Raw genomic sequence first — 21,298 nt, 5'->3', positions numbered from 1 at the left:
AGTAAGCTATCGATATTGCAGTCGAAGCCAAGCAATAGTTGTGTTTGCCTTTTTCCGCGTAAAATGCATTAAATGCATTATTTATATTTGTATTTATTCAGCTGTGAGCCCTACACATCGATCACTTTCATAAGCTGAAAAGTAGCACATTTTAAACTAGTCTTATTATGGATTTGATATGCCAAAGTATCAGGTAATACAACATTTTAATTATTGCATTAACAATAATAAGATATCAACACAAAATTAAAAGTGGTGGATGGGAAGTATTTTTGAGTGGCCTTTGATAAGATTTATAAACGCGAACGGTCACACTCGACACAAATTGTTTAGCTTCGCGGAGCTTTTATCTGTTTGTTTACGTTTAGCCGCAATCAAATTATTTATGTAAGCAGCCTGCCAGCGTAAACAGTAGTATCCCAATAAAAACCCCAAATTATCAGCATAACCCACAGGAGTTAATCTCATTTTATGTTCACTCAGTCTGTAAATCGGTGGGAAAATAAGTGCAACATAGTGCGGGCAATCAATTTCCGTTGAATTTGAAAGAGCCGTCAGATTTCGATAATGGCACTCTGCTCGCGAGAGTTTCGGTTCTCTAGAATGTCGGGCATTCTAATAATATATCAGGTTCTCGAGAGCAGGCCCCATACAATATAGTATAATATCTGGCCCAGTCTCCCAGTGTTCGTGCTGCACTCTGCTATCCATTATCCGTTTGCTCGCGTGTTAGACGTAGGTAATTTCCAGCTTAATTCGTTTATTTATTACAAATTTTTTTGCATTTTTTCTCACCGCGTGTGTGCCTGGATTGTAAGAGTCGCAGATAACTCCACTCGCCTAAACGAGCCATCTATTCAGATATAGATTTTTACCATCTTGTACATACATTATGTGTCTACCGCCGACAAATCTCTTCCAACTTACGCCGCTCAAAAATAGCCAGGAGGCAGGCAATATATAGTATATGTACATAATAAACACAGCTGTGGCTAAAATATTAGCACTTCTAACGAGACTCATCCCATACACATGTACATAAATATTTGCCAACTGCCAGACATTACAAGCTGAAACTTCGGTCATTGGCCTTCGCAGAGTTTGCAATATTTCGCTTGACTAGTCGTTGGACTACTTTTAAGTTTGGTACGATTAGATAAGATTAGGTGCTACTAGTCGGTATGTGTATAAAATGGTACTTAGTTTATTTTCTAAACGAAAACTCTATATGTGGATTAGAAGCAGGTGTATATCCCTTGAAGTATAGAACGTTTTATGATTCGACAAGGCTTTCAAGATGGAAACTTTCTCCCAAGTGCCAATTACTCAATTTCAAGATAGTGATTATCTATTATTTCATTATTTTATCTTTCACAACCGACTAGTTTTGAGTTATTGCTAGTGAGCAAATCAAAAACGCCTCTTTTCAGAAACAAATACTCCTGATTATCTCGTGGTCAAGTATGAAATGTGTTGAAATCCTAGGAAACCCACAATGCAAGATCCTAGGTGTGCTATTATCTTGGCCCCCATTGTCGATATAAACAATCGTACGTTTGTATATATGTACTTATATGTCGGGCCCGACCCGGCGCGCTTCTTTTAACAGCCCTCATGGTGAAATTTATTTTTGGAGGTGCGGCAAAAACAGCGCAATTTTTATTCGAATTTTTTCTATGTTTCGTCTGCATGAACACACAATCTGACAACTTCTACAACGCATCCTCTGCATCCGTGCACCGATTGCTGCAGTTCGAAAACCGCTTGAAGTGCATTTGAAATACAGCCCGCCAATACGTCGATATTCTTGGGAATGTAAGGAAACACTAGTTGAGGGAATTGGGAACCTGTTATGACCACAAACTCATTGGTATTTCGCGGCTATTATCCGCACAATTACAGACAATTTTCGAAAATATTGAAGCACGAGTTCCTACTTTTCAGTTATGTAACGTTTTACGAGGCATACATAGGTGCGAGTGCTTTCTTAGCTTTTGGGGAACAGCATTTATTTACACAAAATAATTCTATTGATTATTAAAGAAAGCTAAATTGATTTTATGAATATAATGAGGTGTGAAAAAATCCAGGTGTTTTGAAACGTAATGGCTTTGCAAGTTTTTGAAATACTTTTGAATATTTTTATTGAAAAGTTTGAACTGCCGCTTCTAGATTATCATCCGTGAAGGCAGGACACAAGATCGGCTGTGATCATGGACCCGGAAGCATTTTTGGACGTGGCCAACCAGGTCATCAAGCTGAAAATGTTTCCGTTCTTCGACATCGCTCACAGTCTACTTGCCGCGCTGGCCGTGCGTGAGGACTTGGGAGCCAATGCCCAGGCGTTTTCGCGGAAGCATCCGCTCGCCTGCTGGCTCTCCACCATGCTGGTGATCTTCGCCGGCGGTATGGTGGCCAACGGACTGCTGGGCGAGCCGATATTGGCTCCCCTGAAGAACACGGGACAGTTGCTCGTGGGCACAGCTGTGTGGTAAGTTGATTCTATGATTGGTCATTCAAAATCGAAATGAAATGCCTCGCAGGTACGTCGTCTTCTACACGCCATTTGACATCGGTTACAAGGTGGCCAAGTTCCTGCCCGTTAAGATCGTTGCCAGTGCCATGAAGGAGATCTACCGGGCAAAAAAGGTGTACGATGGAGTGGGACATGCGGCCAAGCTGTATCCGAATGCCTGGATAATCATGATCATCATCGGCACCCTGAAGGGCAACGGAGCGGGATTCACCAAGCTGATCGAGCGACTCATCCGTGGAGCATGGACTCCAACGGCCATGGAATTTATGCAGCCCACCTTGTGAGTACTTTAGTTGCCTTTTTTGAGTGTCTTTTTTTCGTTTTTGTAACCTGGACCGTTTCTGCATCCTGTAACACAGCTACACCAAGGCTTCCCTGCTGGCCTCGATCATCTTTGTGCTGGACAAGAAGACCGACTGGATCTCAGCACCACATGCACTCGTTTACTTTGGCATCGTCATATTCCTGGTGTACTTTAAGCTGTCTTCCATCCTGCTGGGCATCCACGATCCCTTCCTGCCGCTGGAGAACCTTTGCTGTGCCATCTTTTTCGGCGGCATTTGGGACAGCCTGGCCAAGATCCTGGGCCGCGGGCAGGCCAAGGACGGCGATAGCAAAGATGTTAAGAAGAGCAACTAAGCTATTTGTAGTCAGCCCTTCCTACGACAAATAGTTCTTAACGCTGCCAACCAAAGCTAACGCCTAAACCGCACACAATTTATACATAATTAGCAATTTATACATAACGAACGAGATCTTCCCATGTGATTCGATTCAGAAGCGCAAGCCAAAGACATTTTTTGTGAGGCGTGAAAGTTTGCTCTTGAGGATCAGCACTTGGTTGGGTGTGCCAGCTGTTCCTCGACTCCGACTTCACGCCGAGTATAAGCCCTCGAAAAATTTTATTATTTTACGATTGGTAGGTTTTTTTGTTTTATTTTGTGAAAAAGCAGCTGCAGAAACCACAGACTTATTAAGATGCCATACTTAAGCGCTTTAAATGTGGCCCATACAGCTTATCTACAACTAAGACGACAGCCAATAATGATTTTAGACAGGAGCACGTCGAGTCTTGTGACTTTTGCTGCAAAAGCGCGTGCTCAACGAACGAAATGTGTAAATATTGAAGTCGTTTCCATTGCATCCTTTTTTTGTGTATACATTCTAAGAGTTTTTTTTTTTTGCCGAAGACCCATTCAAAAACTGAATGATAGATCATTGCTTCAAGATTGTGAACACGTATTCAAGCTGAATTTAAGGCAATTGTATGAGGTGTGAATGTTTATTGTTTGCAATAAAATTAAACTACGATTTTGGTTGATTTTCTTGGTATCTTGTACATCAAAATGGGATTCGACGATGGCTATACCAGAAATATCGTATCGCACATCTTCGAATGCTCCATACTTGTTTTTAAAAGGAAACTCAGATAATCTGAGTTATCTTAGATCTTTAATTACATTTAGAAATGCGGTTTTTTCCCAACGAAAAAAACCTCCAAAATGGTTTATCCTGGTGCCTACGTTATTGTCACATTTTTATTCTGCAATATATTATGTTATAACGTATCATATCAGTTGCTTTATTATGTTTGTCCTTAACAACTATATGTTTATACAATAAATTTTTTCTAGGATCCATACAATTTTTCTATGGATTCGAAAATATTGTTTTTTGTTTTGAAAGCAGAACAATGTAGGTGTGTTAGTTTCAAATGTTAAATTAAATGCGTTTAAGAAATGTTAAAAAAATTAAATAGCACAGGCAAGGGACTTTTAAGCATAATATTGTAAAAAAATGTAAGAATGGTTTTTAGAGCCTAGTGAAATTTTGGCAGTATAGATTTTACGTTTATAATTAAATTTATATTGTACTTAGAATTGCGTACTTCTCTCTGATAGACTCTGCTTAAACAAATTTGTATTTTAAAAAATTTACTCGAAAATTGGGCTTTTTTAGGGGTCTTTGAACAGAAGTCGCCTGTAAAGCATGTTCTATTGTCACTATCTATACAGTCGTGTAATGCGCCTTGCAGTGAACTGAAAGAGATGAAAAACGCTGGTGAGCAGATGGTGTGGCAACAAGTGGACTACCAATAGCATACCAATGAACTCGGACACGGGATCGTTGTCGCCCTCGCCGCGCATTGTGCCGGTGATCTCCTCGTTCTCCACCATCGGCAGGAATAGTTGCACGAACTCCGGCGAGTACGGATGTGTGATGGTCTCCAGCACCTCGGTGACAAAGTACCGGATTAGCGAAATGTCCGTGTCCTCGATGGCGCAGCACTGCTTTATGTATCTGAGAACGGGTACAACGCAGCCGCGTGTCAGCAGGTTAACCATCCGGTCCAGGATCATTTTCTTCATTTCCAGCTGAACAAGAATCTCCAACTCATCCTGCTTGGACTCAAACAAGCGGATGAGCAGGAACAGGATCTGCTGCTGCAGGGTGGGATGGACAGCGGCCACTTCATCGAGAACCGCCAAGTGCGTGGGACAGCTGTCGGTGGAAAGCTTAAAATACGAAGGCTCCATGACCACGTTTTCGATCCATCGAATGACGCCAACGCCCACCACGGGATATCTATATTCAAAAAAAGATCCTTATGTTAGAGAAACCAATCATTTTTGAATATATCGGTCGTCTTACTTGATGCAATTGTACAGCGTCTGCAATTCGGCGATTAGCTCGGTGGATCCCTGGTCCACATTACAGATGGTATGTGCCTTTTCGATAGCCTGAATGGTGCTCTTTAGCTCCTCCTTGTTCAGCATGCGCTCAGTCATTGGTCGCTTCTTGGCCGGCTGGTCGATAACCGCGGATGCGTAGGCGAGCAGAAACATATACTTCGGCTTGTGTTCGGGATTAATCTTAACGCCGGAACGGAAGAGAGCGTCTACCAGCAGCTCCAGAAACTGGGGGTTGCGTATCAAGTCGATGGGCGGTGGATCGGATCCGGAGTAGTTGCGATACAGCACGGTGATGTCGGCGGGATTTAGTGTATTGCGGGTGAGCATGGAAGTTAGGGCTTGACATGCCTGCGGGTAAACCGCCGAACCATTCAGCGCCATTGTAATAGGCGTCACATTTTGATTGCTAAACAAACAAGGAAAAATTGGATTTTCGTTACGACTAACTATATGGACATTTTCAGTATTTTTCTTACTTCTGCAAGGCGTATTTAATAATTTCCTGGGAGAGACGCTTCATGTTGAATCCGCCCTTCTGCTCCTGGCTGAGGACCTGGATGAGCACCTGGGAATAGACGTAGGTATGCTGGCCATGGCAGACCATTCGGGCGCACTCCTGAATGGCGCCATGCACGTCATCCGGATTGTTCAGAAACTTGACGATCGAGGTCTTCAGCACCCGCGAGAAAACCTCAATCTGCTGTGCCGCTGTCGAAATGGAAGTGATCTCGCTCTGGAAGCCCGCGTCCGAGATCAACTTGATTGTAAAGTTGAGCATAAGACAGTCGGGATATTCTTCGGCCAGTCGGTAGATTAGCGAGCGCCACGTATAGTGGTCGATCATCTCGGTCAGCCAGTCGGGCGTCTCACCCTCCTCCGTGAAGATGGTGTCCGCCTTCTTGGGATCGAAGGACTTTAGTATCATTTCCTTCAGATGGTTCTCCACCATCGCCTGCACCTCGGTCACTTTGACGCCCGCCAGGATTAGCCACTCCGCAAGCAGGTTTGCCATCTGGGCCACCGCCTTGTAGTTCTCCGATAGCATAGATATAACCTCCTCCGGAGATCCGCCCGACTGGAAGTAGCGCTTCAGCTGCGTAAATATCCCCGGCTCCATGATGTAGTCCGGTGTTAGGAACTTTTCCAGGCATTCCTGTATCGTCTTCTGCGGATTGTCCTCAAGCATTTCCTTTTATTGGGATGGAAAAACATAGTCTTTAGTGGCTATCTTTCATGGTTTATCTAGTAGCGTCATCAAAATGCCGGGATTGCCTGCCACGCCGTACATGCTGTATACTCAATTACCTCCGGATTTGTTTGTCCTTTGGCACGGCCCTGCCAACCGGAGTCATCGTATTCCACTTCCATTTTTTCTTAAAAACTTATTTACAATAACAAAATAATATTTCTCTTATTTTGATTAATTCTGCATGTTTAGTGTGACCGTAAATTGTTAACAAAAAAATGACGCCCATAATTGCTCGGGTTATGCGCCGTTTACACTTTGCAAGCTCTTCAGTCAATATTCTGGTATTTTCTAATTTTATGTGTTCTTATAAATATTGCGTATTTTTGATGATCTAATGTAATTCTAAATTCTGGGGAGGAAAACAAAATTGTCTATAAATGTATAACGCAGAAATGTAAGCATACTTTATTTGAAATTATTTCAATTTTAAATAGGCTATAAGAGTAATATATGTAAAATGCGCAGTTGGAATGTGGCTATTATTCAAGAAGAGAACTTCTCAAACATATCGATAATCACAAAAGCCGCGGATGCCGGTTTTCGTAAACAAAGGTCGCGTTTTTGCGGGTTTTAAATAAACTTTGCGAAAATGTCGACCCAGCGAAAGGATATGTGGAAGTTGCTTTACAACCACGTGAACCGGAACGTAAGCAACTTTTCCGGGGTGTACAGCGTTATCGAAGACATACTGTGCCAGGAGCCGAGCCTGATAAGCTGTTCGTTGGTACGGGAGCTGCACAACAAATTCCAGGACACGTTCCTCCTGTGGCTGCTCAACAAGCTGGCCAAGTGCCTCAGCGAGTCTCCGGACAGCAGGTAAGATTAGCCACCAGCACTGGGCTCCAAACTTATGACACACTATTTTCCTGCTACAGCGAGTGCATCAATTTGCAAAGGAAAATACTCAGCTCCTGCTGTTCCAATCATCCCAAGCTTTATGAACGCCTTGTACTGGCCTATGTGGAGGCCATCGAGGAGACGCACCTGCAGCTGAGTTCCATAGATTTCGGCCAATTGTGTGAGCAAAAACCCACCATAACGGTCAGGATATTCCGATGCGATGTGGAATGCCTGCAAGAGTTTGATCCGCACTGCGCCATCGAGGACATCGAGGTGCCCCTTGAGCAAGCCGACATGTATGCCAAAAGTCTGCTGGAGGTCCTCCAGCACGCCCATCACATTGGATACGCCACGCACGGCGACATCTTCTCGAGCAGCCTTCATCAGGCCCTGCTAATCCTCAAAGAGTGCGACATGGACACAAAACTGGCCAGCTTGAATTACTGTTACAGTGTCCTACGATCACAATCGGCCACCAGCTGGATAACAAATCCAAACGTTGGACACTATGCCCACTTAACGCTGGAGGCAGCGGCAATCATGTGGTCTGCGGTTGTCAAATGGCTGGAGATGGGCTGCATGACGCGCCAGGAGTTAAAACGGCTTAATATATTAACCAAGCAACTGCTGGAAGTTTTGCAGATGCGTGCTCGCCCAGCCCACCATCTTGGCTACCTGCTTCTGAACGAGATACTTAGTTTGCCGACAGCCATTGAACTAGACGATGCACTGCTTGATACCTTAAGTTCCTATATTCAAGGCCAGCTAGAGCATTCGGTTGTGCCGTTGGAGCAACTTGTGCACTTGCAGCAGCTTTTGTTAAGCCATTGGCACTGCCACCCCAAACATTTAGTGCCCATATTGGCGCTAATGGGCCTGAAACAGGCTGAGATGCGTTCAGAAGTGGTGCAAGTGCTTACGCAAAGCCTCGTTCAAATCCTCCAGAAGGAGGAGGTATTGTCGAAGGATTGGCAGAAAATGATTGCTATTTTACGTGGCTTTAGGCAGTTGGAGCAACTCGTTCTATCACAGAGTCAGCATAAAATAGCTGAACACGAAGGCCACATCGATTTCTCAGTTCTGGCCATGTTACCGCTGCAGTGTGAAATCATAAAGGTTGCGGATACCAACTGGAATAACCTTTCAATGCAGTTGGTTGAGTTGGAATCAAGTTGCGCCTCTGATAAAAGGAACATATACTTGGAAATCTGCTCCCTTCTGATGCAAATCACCTTTATCCGGCACTTTCTAAAGACTCAAACGCAACACCAGCTACTGGCCATTCTTCAGCGACATATGAAGCTGTCCGAACTTTGCGCCATTCGCTTGGAGACACCTTCTAGTGTGCACACCCAAATGCAAGGCTTCTATGCCCAGCAGTACATGAGTCTAATGCAATCCGAGGAGACACAGGGGATATTGTGTAACAACCTTCCCCAGTTGTACATATCGGGTTTTATTAAGCCGGAGCAACTAATAAAAGCTCTGCCCACCATTAGTAATCGCAGTGGACGTGCTCAAGTTATTCGACTATTGCTCTGCTCACAGTCGGGTACTTTAAGTGTCTTTAAAGTTCAAGATCGCATTAAGCTATACTGCCCGAAATGCATGCCACTGCCAAAGAAACTGCCGGGTACTTATCTCGGAAAATGTAAGCAGGTGCTGCCGTGTCAAGACTTTTCAAGCACCTCCCTTGAAATGATAGCAAAGGATTTCCTATTTCATCCCGATTTTTCCTACATTGCCCAGCACCTGGATCTTCTGTGCTTTGAACCCAATGTGATTCTTGGTCTGTTTACAGAATCGGAGGCCTTGCAAAAGGTAAACGTTAGGGTTATCGGCTTGTTGGTCTCTGCGATGCGTGCGCGTTCGTCAGAATTCCTGGAGAAATTTGCCAACCTCATCCTAGCTGCTATTAAAGCAATGCTCGCACAGCCGCTAGCAGAGCAAAGTGTACTGCAGCAAAGACGTATGCTCAACGTACTGACCGCTATTGCTCACATGGAGGACGATGAAATCTGGCTCTTTCATTGGTTCAAGATGACGTTCTTCTTTCTGGTGCACACTCGCTCACTGGTGGCACAAGAAGCTGTGCTGGCGGCCACCGAGATGTGTGCCAGCCAGGGCCTGCAGACGATTCACCTATGGAACTGGTACAAGCGAGATGCTCTCGACCTCGCCGTTCGCCTGGCTTTGAACGTATATCTTTCGGATGGCGTACGCTTCACTCGATCCCTCAGAGCGGTAAGTAATTAGCTGAACTCTTCACCACCAAATTTGACCGGTCTGTGTTGGCAGCTTACGAAAATGTTGGGATTCACGTGTGTTCAGGAGTTCACCTGCAAGTATCATCGCCTTCTGACCGCCATGGTCCTGCCGCATTGCATCGTGAATCCGCGTTGCAAGGGAGTTTTGGTATTGATAGCCAAGCAAATGCAGAAACACATTGGCACCTTGTTCTCCATCTCGTTCTTGCGGATCTACACGCACGTCTTCCTGACCGAAGAACCGGAGCTGGCCAACAGTTGCATTGAGCTGGTGGTCAGTTGCACCCAATCCAGCTTGCAACAGCTAATGAATGCAGATGTTAAGGTTGGCAGAATCTAATTTACATTTTATTTTATTGGTTTTCTTTTATTTTATTTTGTTATTCCCTGTAGCAAACGGTGGCCGAGTTGCTTATTTACTTCAACAGGAATCCCACATTCGTGATGCGATCCTTCCAAAGCCTCTTGCAATTATCAATCGGTTCCGTGGAGGAGTTGTCAAGTCAAACGGCCAATGCAGAGTTCGCGAACTTCATTGCTGAGCGATTCCTTGGTGTGATCACCTATTTTGAGAGTTGCCTTAGTGAACCGTCTTTTGAAAAGCCACTGAAGGAGGAGACTTTGTACAGCTTGGGCCAGATAATGCGATTCGTGGGCTCCCAGCATGTCACCCAGTTTCGATTCAAAATCATTGCCATGCTGAGTTTCGTTCACACCCTGCAGGAGCCGCGGCTCCAGCGCATTTGTCTGAAGATCTGGCACATATTTCTGCATGTTGTAAATGTGCAGGAGCTGGGACCCTCGTTGGGAAGAATTGTGGCCACCCTGCAGCCGCTGCTTTCGGACAACGAGAGCGTGAAGCAGGTCAACGATCTGTATGAATTTATAATCCTGCGCAATGCATCCATGCTGGGCACCTTTATAACAGATCTGTACTTCCTAGATCGCATGGAGAATGTTGCGCCCTCCATTCAAAAATGTATCAGAAGGCATACGGCACACCTAGACCTAAAGGGATTGGCGGAGGAGGAGGGCCAGTCGCCGCCACTGGTGGACCAATTGCGTTTCCTGCAAAATCACATTACCGACGAATGTCTCCAGGTGCGCGTCTATGCCCTCCAACATCTTGGCGAACTGTTCGGTAGGCGACGACCCCAGCTAAACAGTACGATTCTCAGTGAACTTCCACTGGAGCCTCTGCTGGAGCAGATTGTGAATGTCCTAATGGCCGGCTGCCAGCACGATGACAGTCAACTGCAAATGGCATCGGCCAAGTGCCTCGGAGAACTGGGTGCCATCGATGCAAGTTACCTGCCCTCGAACTACAATTTCGCTAGTCCGCAGCAGTTGCCGCTCAACATTTTGTCAGATGACTTTGCGGTTTTGGCGCTGACTTCGCTGTGCCGTGGCTATCAGTTCCAGCAGAAGACGAAGCATGTGGATAGCTTTTCGCTGGCCATTCAGGAGACGCTAGCCATTTGTGGCATCTCGCCCAAGGAACACAAGAAGGTGCAGCTGTGGCAATCGCTGCCAGCACGAATGCGTCAGGTAATGGAACCGATGCTTCATTCCTGCTACACCTGTGTCCACCGGCCTAGCACATGCCTGCAGCAGCCGCTTTTTGGGAGCCACTACTCTCACAACTTTTATGAGGAATGGGCCTTTCTCTGGGCAAGCCGATTGATCGACTACATCCCCTCCTCCGATACGCGGCATCTGCTCAGCTCCTACAAGCCGTGCATCAAGCGGGATAGTAATATGCTAAGCACATTCTACCCGTACATTCTGTTGCACGCACTGATTGAGTGCACGACGGAGCAGAGGAGTCACATCCAGGAGGAGTTCATGGCAGTTCTGCAAGCCAACGAGGAAAGCTCGAGCTCAGTCAAGGGCCGCCAGGAGCTTGGGGCCATTAAGGAAAATGCCTTCAAACAATTCGAGTCTAAAAAGTACGCCGCGGGAATCAAGCCACTGGCGAGCAGTTTGGTTTCGGAGCGAAAGGAAGATTCCAGCCGTGTTCCTCGCCTGGCTGGCAAGCTGTGCGCAGAACTCTTGGATTTCCTGCAGCGCTGGCTAAGGGAGTGGCAGAGAATTCACGGCCGGAGCACAGGCGGAAAGCCACCAGAGACGATAGATCCCAACTACAGAAAGATCCATGAGTTTCTCAATCTGATACCCAAGCTGTTGGTATCTCGCGCCAGCTACAATTGCGGCGAATACGCTCGTGCTCTTAGCTACCTGGAGAGCTATCTGGAGGAGGGCGAGGACAAATCGAAAAGGTTGTTGGAACAATTCACATTCCTCGTTGAAGTGTACGGCTCACTCAGAGACCCCGATTCTGTGGAGGGAGCCGTGCAGGTTCGCAGCTATGACATGAGCGTGACCCAAGACATTCTCGTCAATCGACTGGTGGAGCGGCAGCAGGACATGATCACCTCCTACGAGCAGCTGCTCTCCAGCACGGACCAGATGCAGCCGGATCACGTACGCGCCATGATCGATGCATATTTGAGGGACACCCCGAAGACAGCGCAGCTAATCGCCGACGGGCTTTGGCAGCGACTGTCCGATCAGTATTCCGATCAGTGCTTCGCCGAGTGCAAGTCAGAGTTACTCTGGCGCCTGGGCAGCTATGATGAGCTGGAGGAGCTGCAGTCCAACTGGCCAGCTCAGTGCTCGCAAGGCTGTCTAAAGCTGCGCAGGCCACTTACCACGCGCACCGAATTCGACTCGTTGCTGGACGGGATGCGCGAATCGGTGCTGGAGGAGCTGCGCAGCTGCTCGGCTGTTCAGCAGCACTCATATGCCAATGCATACGATGCCGTGCTGAAACTTTACTTGATACACGAACTGCACTGCAGCCAGGAGCTGGTGGAGAAGCTCGAACAGGATCGGGATCGGGACAGCCAGGAGAAGCTAATGAAGAGCTACTTCGAGGACTGGCAGTATCGCCTGCAGGTTATTCAACCGCAAGTCCGCGTCCAGGAGTCTATATACAGCTTTCGGCGAAATATACTCGCTGAGCTTCAACGCCGCCTGACAGATCGCACCCATTTGCTGCCCCATCTCAAGACGGAGCTGGCCAGAATCTGGCTCAACAGTGCCCAAATCAATCGCAATGCCGGCCAACTGCAGCGTGCTCAGCTTTACATACTCAAGGCGGCGGAATACCAGCCGACGGGCCTCTTCATCGAGCGAGCTAAGCTCCTGTGGCAAAAGGGCGATCAGGTGATGGCCATGAACTATCTGGAGGAACAGCTGTCCCTCATGCGATTGGGCTGCCAGGGCAACGTGAAGCAGCTGGCGCCGGAGCAACGACATCTCTTCTTTCGCGGAAAGTACTTGCAGGCGGTATACAGCGCCGAGTCTATGCACCTGTGCGCGGATGCCGTACTGAAGTACTTCCAAGAGGCCATTGCTGTGCACCGGCAATCGGAGAGCTGTCACGTGCAGATGGCGGAGTTTTTGGAGAAGATACTCGAGGCCAGGCAGGGTGGTAAGGCGGAGCACACTGGCGAGCAGGACGATATGCTCATCAATGTGATGGTCAACTATGCCAAGTCCCTGCGCTACGGCAGCGAGCATGTCTACCAGTCGATGCCTCGACTGATCAGCCTCTGGCTGGACACCACCGAAAGCTCCACTAACGCCGAGCAGGTGAAGAAGATGAACGACTTGCTGACGAACTGCTGCACCGCCCTGCCCACGGCGGTGTTCTACACGGTGTACTCTCAGATGCTCAGTCGCCTCTGTCACCCAGTGAACGATGTGTTCACTGTGCTCCGTAATGTGATAGTCAAACTGGTGGAGGCGTATCCGCAGCAGTCGCTGTGGATGCTCCTGCCGCACTTCAAGTCGGCCAAGGCGCACAGGATCAAGCGCTGCAAGCTAGTGCTCACCGACAGCCGCCTGCAGAATGCCACTTTCCAAAAGCTGCTGCAAGACTTTAACTCGCTCACAGAGCGGCTTATGGATCTTACCAACAAGGAGGTGGCCCTGGACCGCACGTACAAGCTGAGTGACCTGGACACACGCCTCTCTAAACTGTGCAAGCAGCCAGAGTTTTCCAATATACTGCTGCCGTTTGAGAAGTACATGCAGCCCACCCTGCCACTAAATTCAGACTCCAATTCAACTGCGGTGCCGCATCCTCCGGCAGGCACATTGACTGCCAACTGGTTTCCCTACCAGCAGATCTACATCAGCGGCTTCCAGGAGTCTGTGCTAATCCTGCGCTCGGCAGCGAAGCCCAAGAAGCTGACCATTCGCTGCAGCGATGGTAGGGACTACGATGTCCTGGTGAAGCCCAAGGACGATTTGCGTCGAGATGCTCGCTTGATGGAGTTCAATGGCCTGGTCAAACGATATCTGCATCAGGACGCTCCGGCCAGGCAGCGGCGGCTCTACATCCGCACATATGCCGTGCTGCCGTTTAACGAGGAGTGCGGCCTGGTCGAGTGGCTGCCCAATCTGGCATCATACCGAAGCATATGTATGGGCCTGTATGCGCAGCGAAGGCAGATGATGTCCACCCGACACTTGCAGAGTCTGGCTGTGCCGCTCCACGAATCGATCGAGCGCAAGCGCGAGGTCTTTACCAAGCAGCTGGTGCCTGCCCATCCGCCGGTCTTCCAGGAGTGGCTGCGCCAACGCTTTGCCACTCCGCACAGTTGGTACGAGGCGAGGAATACCTACATTCGTACCGTGGCCGTCATGTCCATGGTAGGATATATACTCGGTCTTGGCGATCGCCACGGCGAGAACATCCTGTTCGCCGAGGGCAACGGCGACGCTGTCCACGTGGACTTCAATTGCCTGTTCAATCAGGGCGAACTGCTGACCTATCCCGAGGTGGTGCCCTTCCGCCTCACACAGAACATGATCGTCGCCATGGGTCCGCTGGGCGTGGAGGGCAGCTACCGCAAGTGCTGCGAGATCACGCTGCGTCTGCTGAAGCAGGAGACCAAGACCCTGATGTCCATCCTGCGGCCCTTTGTCTACGATGTGGGCGCACAGACGCGGAATGGCGCCGCCACCGCCAAAATAACGAAGGATGTGCAGCGCATCGCCGACCGCCTCCAAGGACATGTACGTACAGAACCTTGTGGCTATTCCCAAGCTATGTTGTTCCACCCAATGAATGCTTTGCTTTTCCAGGTTAAACGGCAGCAGGCGAACAGCATTCCTCTTTCCACCGAAGGACAGGTGAACTTCCTCATAAACGAGGCCACCAAGGTGGACAACTTGGCTGTCATGTACATTGGCTGGGGAGCGTTTCTTTGAGCGCACCAACAATCTGGCACTCCACGGATTCTTTTTATACATAATGTATATATAATTCAGATTGAATTTATACAAGACGGGGATAATACTTTGCTCCACTGTTAGTTGTTAGGTCCAGGTATATTATGTAGATGCTGGTGCATTTGACAATAATTCGTTCTGTTACTCAAATTAATAACTAAATACACCCCGTTAGTTGTTTTGTACAATACACCGCGCCGGAAACCATCATGAAATGTGATCATCGCCTACTCTATTAAATCATTGTAAGTGTACTTAGACTACTGGCTTGCTCTTGGTTGGTGGCACGTTTCTGGACATGTCACTAACGACCCTGGTGACCAAGTCGGGCAGCAGGCAGGCTGCCGAGCAAATTATCGTGAACAGCCAGATGGGAAGCGAGCTGAGGAACTGGTTGTAGACGTCGTGGAGCTCGCTGCTGGTGTCCAGGTTGTAGAGGTACGTGGTCAGCATGAAGGCGGCGATGGAGGCGAGGATCATGGCGAAGTTGCGATAGGTCATGTAGCGGGCCACCAGAAGCAGCTTCAGATTGCCCACAATCACGATGATGGTGATGAGCATGGTGCCAAAGGTCTGGAAACTGGCGGTCTGCCCGCCATTGAAGAGCACATTCGCGTCGTTGAGCATGGCGTAGGTGAAATAGAAGATTGTGAAGCACTGGACAAATCCGTTGAGCATCCACAGACTGAAAACCCCCATTGAGGCCTGTCTGTTGTGGGCTAGAGGCTTGTATAGCTCAGGATGACTGAAATGGAAGTGTACCAGGTAAATAGGATGCCATTCAGCTTTGCTTCCTTACCTGAGCAGCGTCTCCTCACTGTAGTCCTTATCCCAAATGGCCACGACCGTGAAGCTGAACGAGATGTAGACGATGTCGAAGAGCCAAAGATAGATCGAATTGTAGATGTTGGTGGCGGAGTACAGGTCGTAGACCTGGTAGAGAGCCATGCACCCAGTGATGATTACGTTCTTGTAGCAGTAGAAGAGCACCAGGAAGGCCAGCCGCTGGGAGTTGTAGTGCCCGTGGACGAGGAGCAGGCGGCGCAGCATTTCAAAGCGGGCAATCGCAAAGTCGGCGCAGCGGGCGGCTTGCTTTCCCTCGCGACCCGTGATCCCAATGCCGATGTGCGCCTCCTGGATCATGGACACATCGTTGGCGCCGTCGCCAATCGCGGCCGTAATGTGCTTCTTGCGCCGCTTGATCAGCGTGACAATCTCGCACTTTTGCAGCGGACTAAGTCGGCAACAAAGTACCGCTCGGCAGCGTAGGGCAAGGTCGGCGAACTGATGAGGTGTGTGCGCCAGCAGGGCGGCTATGGTAGTTCCATCTACTATCAGCACCTCCGGATCGTCAGCGCCAATCATCTGCAAGCGGGCAAGGAGCTCTGCTGGCTCAGTCGTGTTGATGATAAAGTGCTGCTTCGATCCGGGCGGTATATGGCGGCAGGCCAGTCCAATGTTGTAGGCCGTCTCCACTTTGTCGCCGGTGAGCACCCAGATCTTCAGACCAGCCGCTTGCAGGGCCTCTAGCGTCTCGCCCACGTGCTCCTGCAGTGCGTCTTCCAAGGCAGTGGCGCCCAGAAGGTCCAGCTCTGTGAAACGTTAAGAGTTCTTAGCTGTTTAGTGCACCGCAAGTGGTAAGCAACTTTCTGCTTACCATTCTCGACTGCCTCGTAGCATTCTGATATCAGTTCGTTCCTGTTGCTCAACTGGGTGTTGGCATTCCGGTAGAGCTCCTCGAAATGGGACAACTCTTCATCGGTCAGCCGGCGTCGTGCCACCGCCATGGTGCGCAGGCCGTTCTGGGCATATTTCGTTATCTGCGCGTCCGTCTGCTGCACAAGAGGACTCGCCTTGCAGCGTGAAAAGATGGTGCTTTCCGCTCCCTTGGAATATAGCCAGATTACGCCGCTCTGATCTCGGACAATGACGCTCATCCGCTGTCGCTCCGAACTGAACTCCAGCACGTGCAGTCTTTTGAACTGCATCCTTTCGGCGCTTGGATACCGGCAGATGCGTAGGACATCGTCCTCCTGACCCTCGTACACTAGACCCAGACTGGCGCAGCCCTCGAGAAGAGCCTTCTCGTCCGGACTGGACGCCTGATAGCGCTCAACAATGTTCCTGCTCATCAAGCGACTTTGCTCCGACACGGAGTCCGGTGAGTCCGACGACTCCAGAGTCTTCTCGCCCACTTCCTGGAGCACTTCCACCGTATGACACACGGCCAGTGCCTCGAAAAGGAGTGCTGCATTGGCCTTGGGCAAGGTGAAACGTTTTATTTTTGGCGGAAATGGTGGAAAGGTAGTACTTACATCGAGATTTCCCAGTTCGAACTGCTCACCGGTGGCCTCAGAAACAAGGTGGGTACTTTGGAGCTCATAGTTAACAGCTGGCACATAGCATTTGATGAATTTCATAAGGTTCTTGGTGAGTGTGCCTGTTTTGTCGGAGAACAGGATGTTGACCTGGCCCAGTTCCTCGTTCAGATTGGACGCGTTGACCCGGCAAGGCTGATCGGTTTCCTCATCGTACAGATGGAGATCATTGTGCATGAAGTGCATGCCGTAGATGCGATACACTTCGATGTTCATATAGGCGGAAATGGGCACCATGTAATTGAAGAGCAGCAGAAAGGAGAGCACGTCCTCGAAGATTTCCCACGCGGAATTGAGGTCGATTGGTGGACCCAGGTAGGGCATGGTTGGCGCAATCTTCGCCTCCCTGTGACTGCAAATATGTGTTCAAAAATATTATATGATCCCTTATTAATACTCGCATATCTCTGCAGCACCCACCGTTCGATGAGATACAAGACCACCACCACCACGACCATTCCCACGATGAGGGCCACCATGAACTTGTTGATGTACTTCTCGCTGGATGCCGACTTGGTGCCGGTGTAGCGGCTATTCAGCTGCAACTTGGTGTGCATGCCGGTGTAGATGGCACAGCCAACCACCCGCTCGGTGCTTTTGACTCGGACTCCGCGCAGGAGCAGGTTATCAATGGTCAGGGGCAGGGCGTCACCACCGCTGGAGCCTTCAGCCTCGTTCCCTGACCTCAGCTCCAGGCGGCCATTAAAGCTGTAGAGATCGGCGGTAGAAGGCTCGCAGACAATGAAATCCCTGACCCGCAGCTCATGATCTTCGGCGGAAAGCACATAGTTTGGCGGCACGCAGATGGTCTTCAAATTGGTCTCTCCATCCAAATTGGCTGTGGTCACGAAGCACCTGCGATCCGCACTAGACGATTGCAGCAGCACCAGGTCACAGGGCACATCGCCGTCGTTTCGCACCACCACGAGATCGCCTGGCACAACAAACTGCGAGTTGATGGTTTCCTCCTTGCCGTTCCTTATGACAGTTACTGCATATGAAGGTCAGTGTACTATTTTCCAGATACTATACTATCCCAAGGCCCCTTAGATTGCCTTACCTCTCGCTGTATTGACCAGTTTATCGCTTTTCGATCTTGAATAGTCCTCCAATCCCTCTTTCAGCGCCGTTATGGCCATGACAAAGAGCAGGGGCAGCAGGAACACCAGTGGCGATATTGTTTCGTCTAGTTGTGGGGGGATTGACCATTGAATGATTGGATTGACCCCGTTTTTGAACAGCAGCCGTACTTACTTACGAAAAACGATACAATTGTGATGATCAGAAAGTAAAAGTAGACGGCCCGCCTAAACTGCTGATAGAAATTGATGGGCAGGAATGTGAACCAAGTGTACTTGGTGGTTGTCACCCGGTTGAGGGGCTTCTGTTGGCCACCCTCGATGCCGCCGATCCTAATCCGCAGTGGATCCGCACACTCTTTCTGCCCGGCTCCCATTTCTACCAGTGTTTAATGGACTCTATTCTGTGTAAAAATGCCCATTCAGATGCTCATTTAGCTGCGAATCGATCGAAGGAGTGGTGGCTTTCGGAGCAGAAGTTAGACTGAACTGAAGTTGGCCAACGGAATTAGCCACATAAATTAACGTATGCGCGAGATAGTGTTCCATTCCCCGCTTATATACAAGTGGCCCTGTCACAATGGGTGTCCCAGTGAAGAGAAGGAATTCGTATTTCCGACGTTTGGCTGATGACAGATTAGTCCAACCAAAGTTGCGGCTATTAGGCACTCTGGCTGCCCAGATTAGATGCACTCATGTCATGTCAGATTGGTAATAACATTTAATTTTAATATTTGCTGCCATGTCTTCGAACATGCAAAGATTACTTCACACCAATTGTGCTAGCGCTTTTCCTTAACTGATTAGTACTATCGGCTTTCCTAATTTCGAATATCTAATCCAGCTGATATCGGTTTACACACTACCCTAATCTCCGTTCTAATCAGCGAATCTTCGATTATGGCCGTGGCACTTGGACTGTTTTCAAAAATACCTGAAGGTCTTTGAGCTCTGGACTCCCTGCTTCTGTGCATCCCTAATAAATCATGGGCTCGCCTAGGCGATACCCTCTAATAACTTATGGTTATTAAATATCTTCCCCACCCAAACGGAAACACTTGTTTCTATGGAGCTTAGAACTTCAGCCTTGGGGCATTTCTTAATTTTTGATAACATCATAACATCAAAGAAATTACAAAAAAGAGGGAATGCTAGACTTCCACGACTATCAGATACCCGTTACTCAGCTAGTGGAAGTGCGAAAGAGAAATTTCACAATTTTCTGGAATATCGCTAAAAATTGTTCAAAAGTGTGGGCGTGGCAGTTTTGGGCAGTTTGTGGGCAGTTGAGTGGGTGTGGTAAGACTATTTTTGGCAAATCGAAAGAAATTTACAAGACTAATAAAAAGGAATCTAGTATACCCTTTACTCATAGAGCTAAAGGGTATAAAATGCAATTAACTGAAAGTAAGTACTTTAAAACCGAAAATAGATTGTAAATTATACGCAATGGTGATCATAATCTATACAAAACATTTTTCTCAGTGTGAAGAGATGAGGGCCGGTGCGGTTCTCGATCAGCTTAAAAGCTAACGACATAAAGCTTTTGCTAAAGTTGAAATGGGTTACCACCTCGGGCAAAGCTACAGCATAAACAATTTGCATTATTATTTCATTGCAGTTCTTATAAAAACCAACAGTTTAACAAATTCGAAATACACTTAAAATTGGCATTGCTCGTAAGTTTTGACTCCATATTAAGTGCTAAATGGGGAAAGCATTGAAAATGTTGGAACGAACATGTTCGAATTAGATATGTTTCAAATATTACTCATCCGCCATGTGGGCTTATCCAGATCTAGCCTTGTTTGCTCGCTGTATTTACAGTATTCCCTGAACAAGACCTCGGAAATGCAATCTAAAACCAATTTGAGGCACAGAAAGGGCTTTAATAGTTCTGGCTATCTCTGCTAGGCAATGTTTATGTTAATCCCACCTGTGACTCACCGTGAGGCCAGCGACAAGGTTCATCGGTCATGGGACATTCGCGTTCCAGCGACGATGCAGACGTGCTCAGCGGGATGAGTCAAGGTGGAAGTTGCACGGTTTTTGGTAGGCTTGTCCGTAAGCCCCGACATATCCATGTGTTCGTGTGTGGAGTGCGTTCAATGCTGAGCGATAAGATACTGCTATCGACATTATCACTTCGACTAATGGCAAAACCGCGGGCTTATTCGCTCGCGAGAGCGCCACAGAACTGTCCCGATCCAAAAAGGAAAACACAGATGAATAAACGCAGCTAAGAGAGTTCCTTTTGAGGATGGTATGGTCCAGCATGGACTACCAACAATTGGCTGGTTTGGGGATGTCTGAAAGTTGGAAAGTCCCGGTTCGGTGCGATATGGGTACGGCATGGGTTTGGCTATGGGAACAAGTAAGTGCGTACGTATACTATATATGAACAGGCATGCAGAGGTCCGTCAGGCCGGCCCATACATATGCATGGCGACTTTGTTAGTGGTATCGGTATCAACAATTCTTCGACAGTTTGCCGATAGATCAGTTTGCGCGTGGAAGGTCTCTCTTTCCACTCGAATCGGTGTACAATAATCTATATATGCACATATATGTATATATACAGTAGTGTACATATATTATATCTGGTCTTATACATTTTATTGCGCCCGTAAAGCGCGCTGTTTTTACCCGTTTGTTTGGCTAGAGGACCTCGGGCGCAGATCGACTCAGCACTTCAAACTCATTTTAGTCACCAGAAACATGGTAGGTTTGCCCATCGCAAAAATATCGCATAATACACATCCTGGCGTTCGAATACTTGTACATACCGCAACCAATTTGCAAAGCTTCATGTGGTTTTAGCTGTCGATAGTTGAGTAACACAAATGATACAAATCCATCCTGGATACCCAAGACATAATACGCTAATTAACTGGTGAATTACGAGGCAGTAAAGCTATCTTTCGCCAGTGCTTGTGGCGTTTAAGGCGATCA

At 48.0% G+C, this 21,298-nt stretch overlaps 4 protein-coding genes across 9 annotated transcripts; 2 read left to right on the top strand and 2 right to left on the bottom strand.

The window, feature by feature from the left end:
- The first annotated feature begins 306 nt into the window (after positions 1 to 306).
- Positions 307 to 3,847, top strand: LOC6550482 (trimeric intracellular cation channel type 1B.1). Of its 6 annotated transcripts, none has more exons than XM_015155243.2 (4): positions 307 to 387; positions 2,173 to 2,491; positions 2,544 to 2,816; positions 2,896 to 3,847. In XM_015155243.2, exons 2-4 carry the CDS (start codon positions 2,214 to 2,216, stop codon positions 3,173 to 3,175), a joined length of 831 nt encoding a protein of 276 aa, XP_015010729.1. In that variant the 5' UTR covers positions 307 to 387; positions 2,173 to 2,213; the 3' UTR covers positions 3,176 to 3,847. The 6 variants fall into 6 exon arrangements, with proteins under 6 accessions (XP_015010729.1, XP_015010728.1, XP_026837403.1 ...); XM_015155242.2 differs by having other exon boundaries at positions 328 to 739; XM_026981602.1 differs by lacking the exon at positions 307 to 387 and adding an exon at positions 394 to 411.
- A 242-nt stretch (positions 3,848 to 4,089) lies between these two features.
- LOC6550481 (negative elongation factor D) lies at positions 4,090 to 6,699 on the bottom strand. Its single transcript, XM_001977910.3, has 5 exons — positions 6,535 to 6,699; positions 5,706 to 6,418; positions 5,189 to 5,635; positions 4,641 to 5,122; positions 4,090 to 4,575 (listed from the first exon to the last, which is right to left on the bottom strand). Exons 1-5 carry the CDS (start codon positions 6,595 to 6,597, stop codon positions 4,544 to 4,546), a joined length of 1,737 nt encoding a protein of 578 aa, XP_001977946.1. The 5' UTR covers positions 6,598 to 6,699; the 3' UTR covers positions 4,090 to 4,543.
- Positions 6,700 to 6,774: 75 nt separating this feature from the next.
- On the top strand, positions 6,775 to 15,109 carry LOC6550567 (serine/threonine-protein kinase ATR). The gene is made up of 6 exons (XM_001977909.3): positions 6,775 to 6,872; positions 6,944 to 7,294; positions 7,354 to 9,562; positions 9,617 to 9,910; positions 9,979 to 14,673; positions 14,743 to 15,109. Exons 2-6 carry the CDS (start codon positions 7,068 to 7,070, stop codon positions 14,866 to 14,868), a joined length of 7,551 nt encoding a protein of 2,516 aa, XP_001977945.1. The 5' UTR covers positions 6,775 to 6,872; positions 6,944 to 7,067; the 3' UTR covers positions 14,869 to 15,109.
- Positions 15,069 to 18,957, bottom strand: LOC6550566 (probable phospholipid-transporting ATPase IF). The gene is made up of 7 exons (XM_001977908.3): positions 18,522 to 18,957; positions 18,328 to 18,453; positions 17,688 to 18,258; positions 17,205 to 17,619; positions 16,547 to 17,147; positions 15,689 to 16,481; positions 15,069 to 15,634 (listed from the first exon to the last, which is right to left on the bottom strand). Exons 1-7 carry the CDS (start codon positions 18,721 to 18,723, stop codon positions 15,145 to 15,147), a joined length of 3,198 nt encoding a protein of 1,065 aa, XP_001977944.1. The 5' UTR covers positions 18,724 to 18,957; the 3' UTR covers positions 15,069 to 15,144.
- Between the last annotated feature and the right edge of the window lie 2,341 nt (positions 18,958 to 21,298).

This window comes from Drosophila erecta, unplaced genomic scaffold (assembly GCF_003286155.1).
Source record: "Drosophila erecta strain 14021-0224.00,06,07 unplaced genomic scaffold, DereRS2 tig00000126-arrow-pilon, whole genome shotgun sequence".
In the NCBI taxonomy this organism is placed as follows: domain Eukaryota; kingdom Metazoa; phylum Arthropoda; class Insecta; order Diptera; family Drosophilidae; genus Drosophila; species Drosophila erecta.
This window is presented reverse-complemented; position numbering and strand designations above follow the sequence as displayed.

Bases quoted from the DNA above. Each gene is read 5' to 3' on its own strand.
- LOC6550482 (XM_015155243.2), top strand. From the start codon at position 2,214: ATGGACCCGGAAGCATTTTTGGACGTGGCCAACCAGGTCATCAAGCTG. The intron at 2,492-2,543 runs GTAAGTTGATTC...AATGCCTCGCAG, and splicing joins CTCGTGGGCACAGCTGTGTG to GTACGTCGTCTTCTACACGC. The intron at 2,817-2,895 runs GTGAGTACTTTA...CCTGTAACACAG, and splicing joins GAATTTATGCAGCCCACCTT to CTACACCAAGGCTTCCCTGC.
- LOC6550481 (XM_001977910.3), bottom strand. From the start codon at position 6,597: ATGGAAGTGGAATACGATGACTCCGGTTGGCAGGGCCGTGCCAAAGGA. The intron at 6,419-6,534 runs GTAATTGAGTAT...TCCCAATAAAAG, and splicing joins AAGGACAAACAAATCCGGAG to GAAATGCTTGAGGACAATCC. The intron at 4,576-4,640 runs GTATGCTATTGG...CATCTCTTTCAG, and splicing joins TCCCGTGTCCGAGTTCATTG to TTCACTGCAAGGCGCATTAC.
- LOC6550567 (XM_001977909.3), top strand. From the start codon at position 7,068: ATGTCGACCCAGCGAAAGGATATGTGGAAGTTGCTTTACAACCACGTG. The intron at 9,563-9,616 runs GTAAGTAATTAG...CTGTGTTGGCAG, and splicing joins TCACTCGATCCCTCAGAGCG to CTTACGAAAATGTTGGGATT. The intron at 14,674-14,742 runs GTACGTACAGAA...TTGCTTTTCCAG, and splicing joins CCGACCGCCTCCAAGGACAT to GTTAAACGGCAGCAGGCGAA.
- LOC6550566 (XM_001977908.3), bottom strand. From the start codon at position 18,723: ATGGGAGCCGGGCAGAAAGAGTGTGCGGATCCACTGCGGATTAGGATC. The intron at 18,454-18,521 runs GTAAGTACGGCT...CCCCACAACTAG, and splicing joins AATTGTATCGTTTTTCGTAA to ACGAAACAATATCGCCACTG. The intron at 18,259-18,327 runs GTAAGGCAATCT...CTTCATATGCAG, and splicing joins ACTGGTCAATACAGCGAGAG to TAACTGTCATAAGGAACGGC.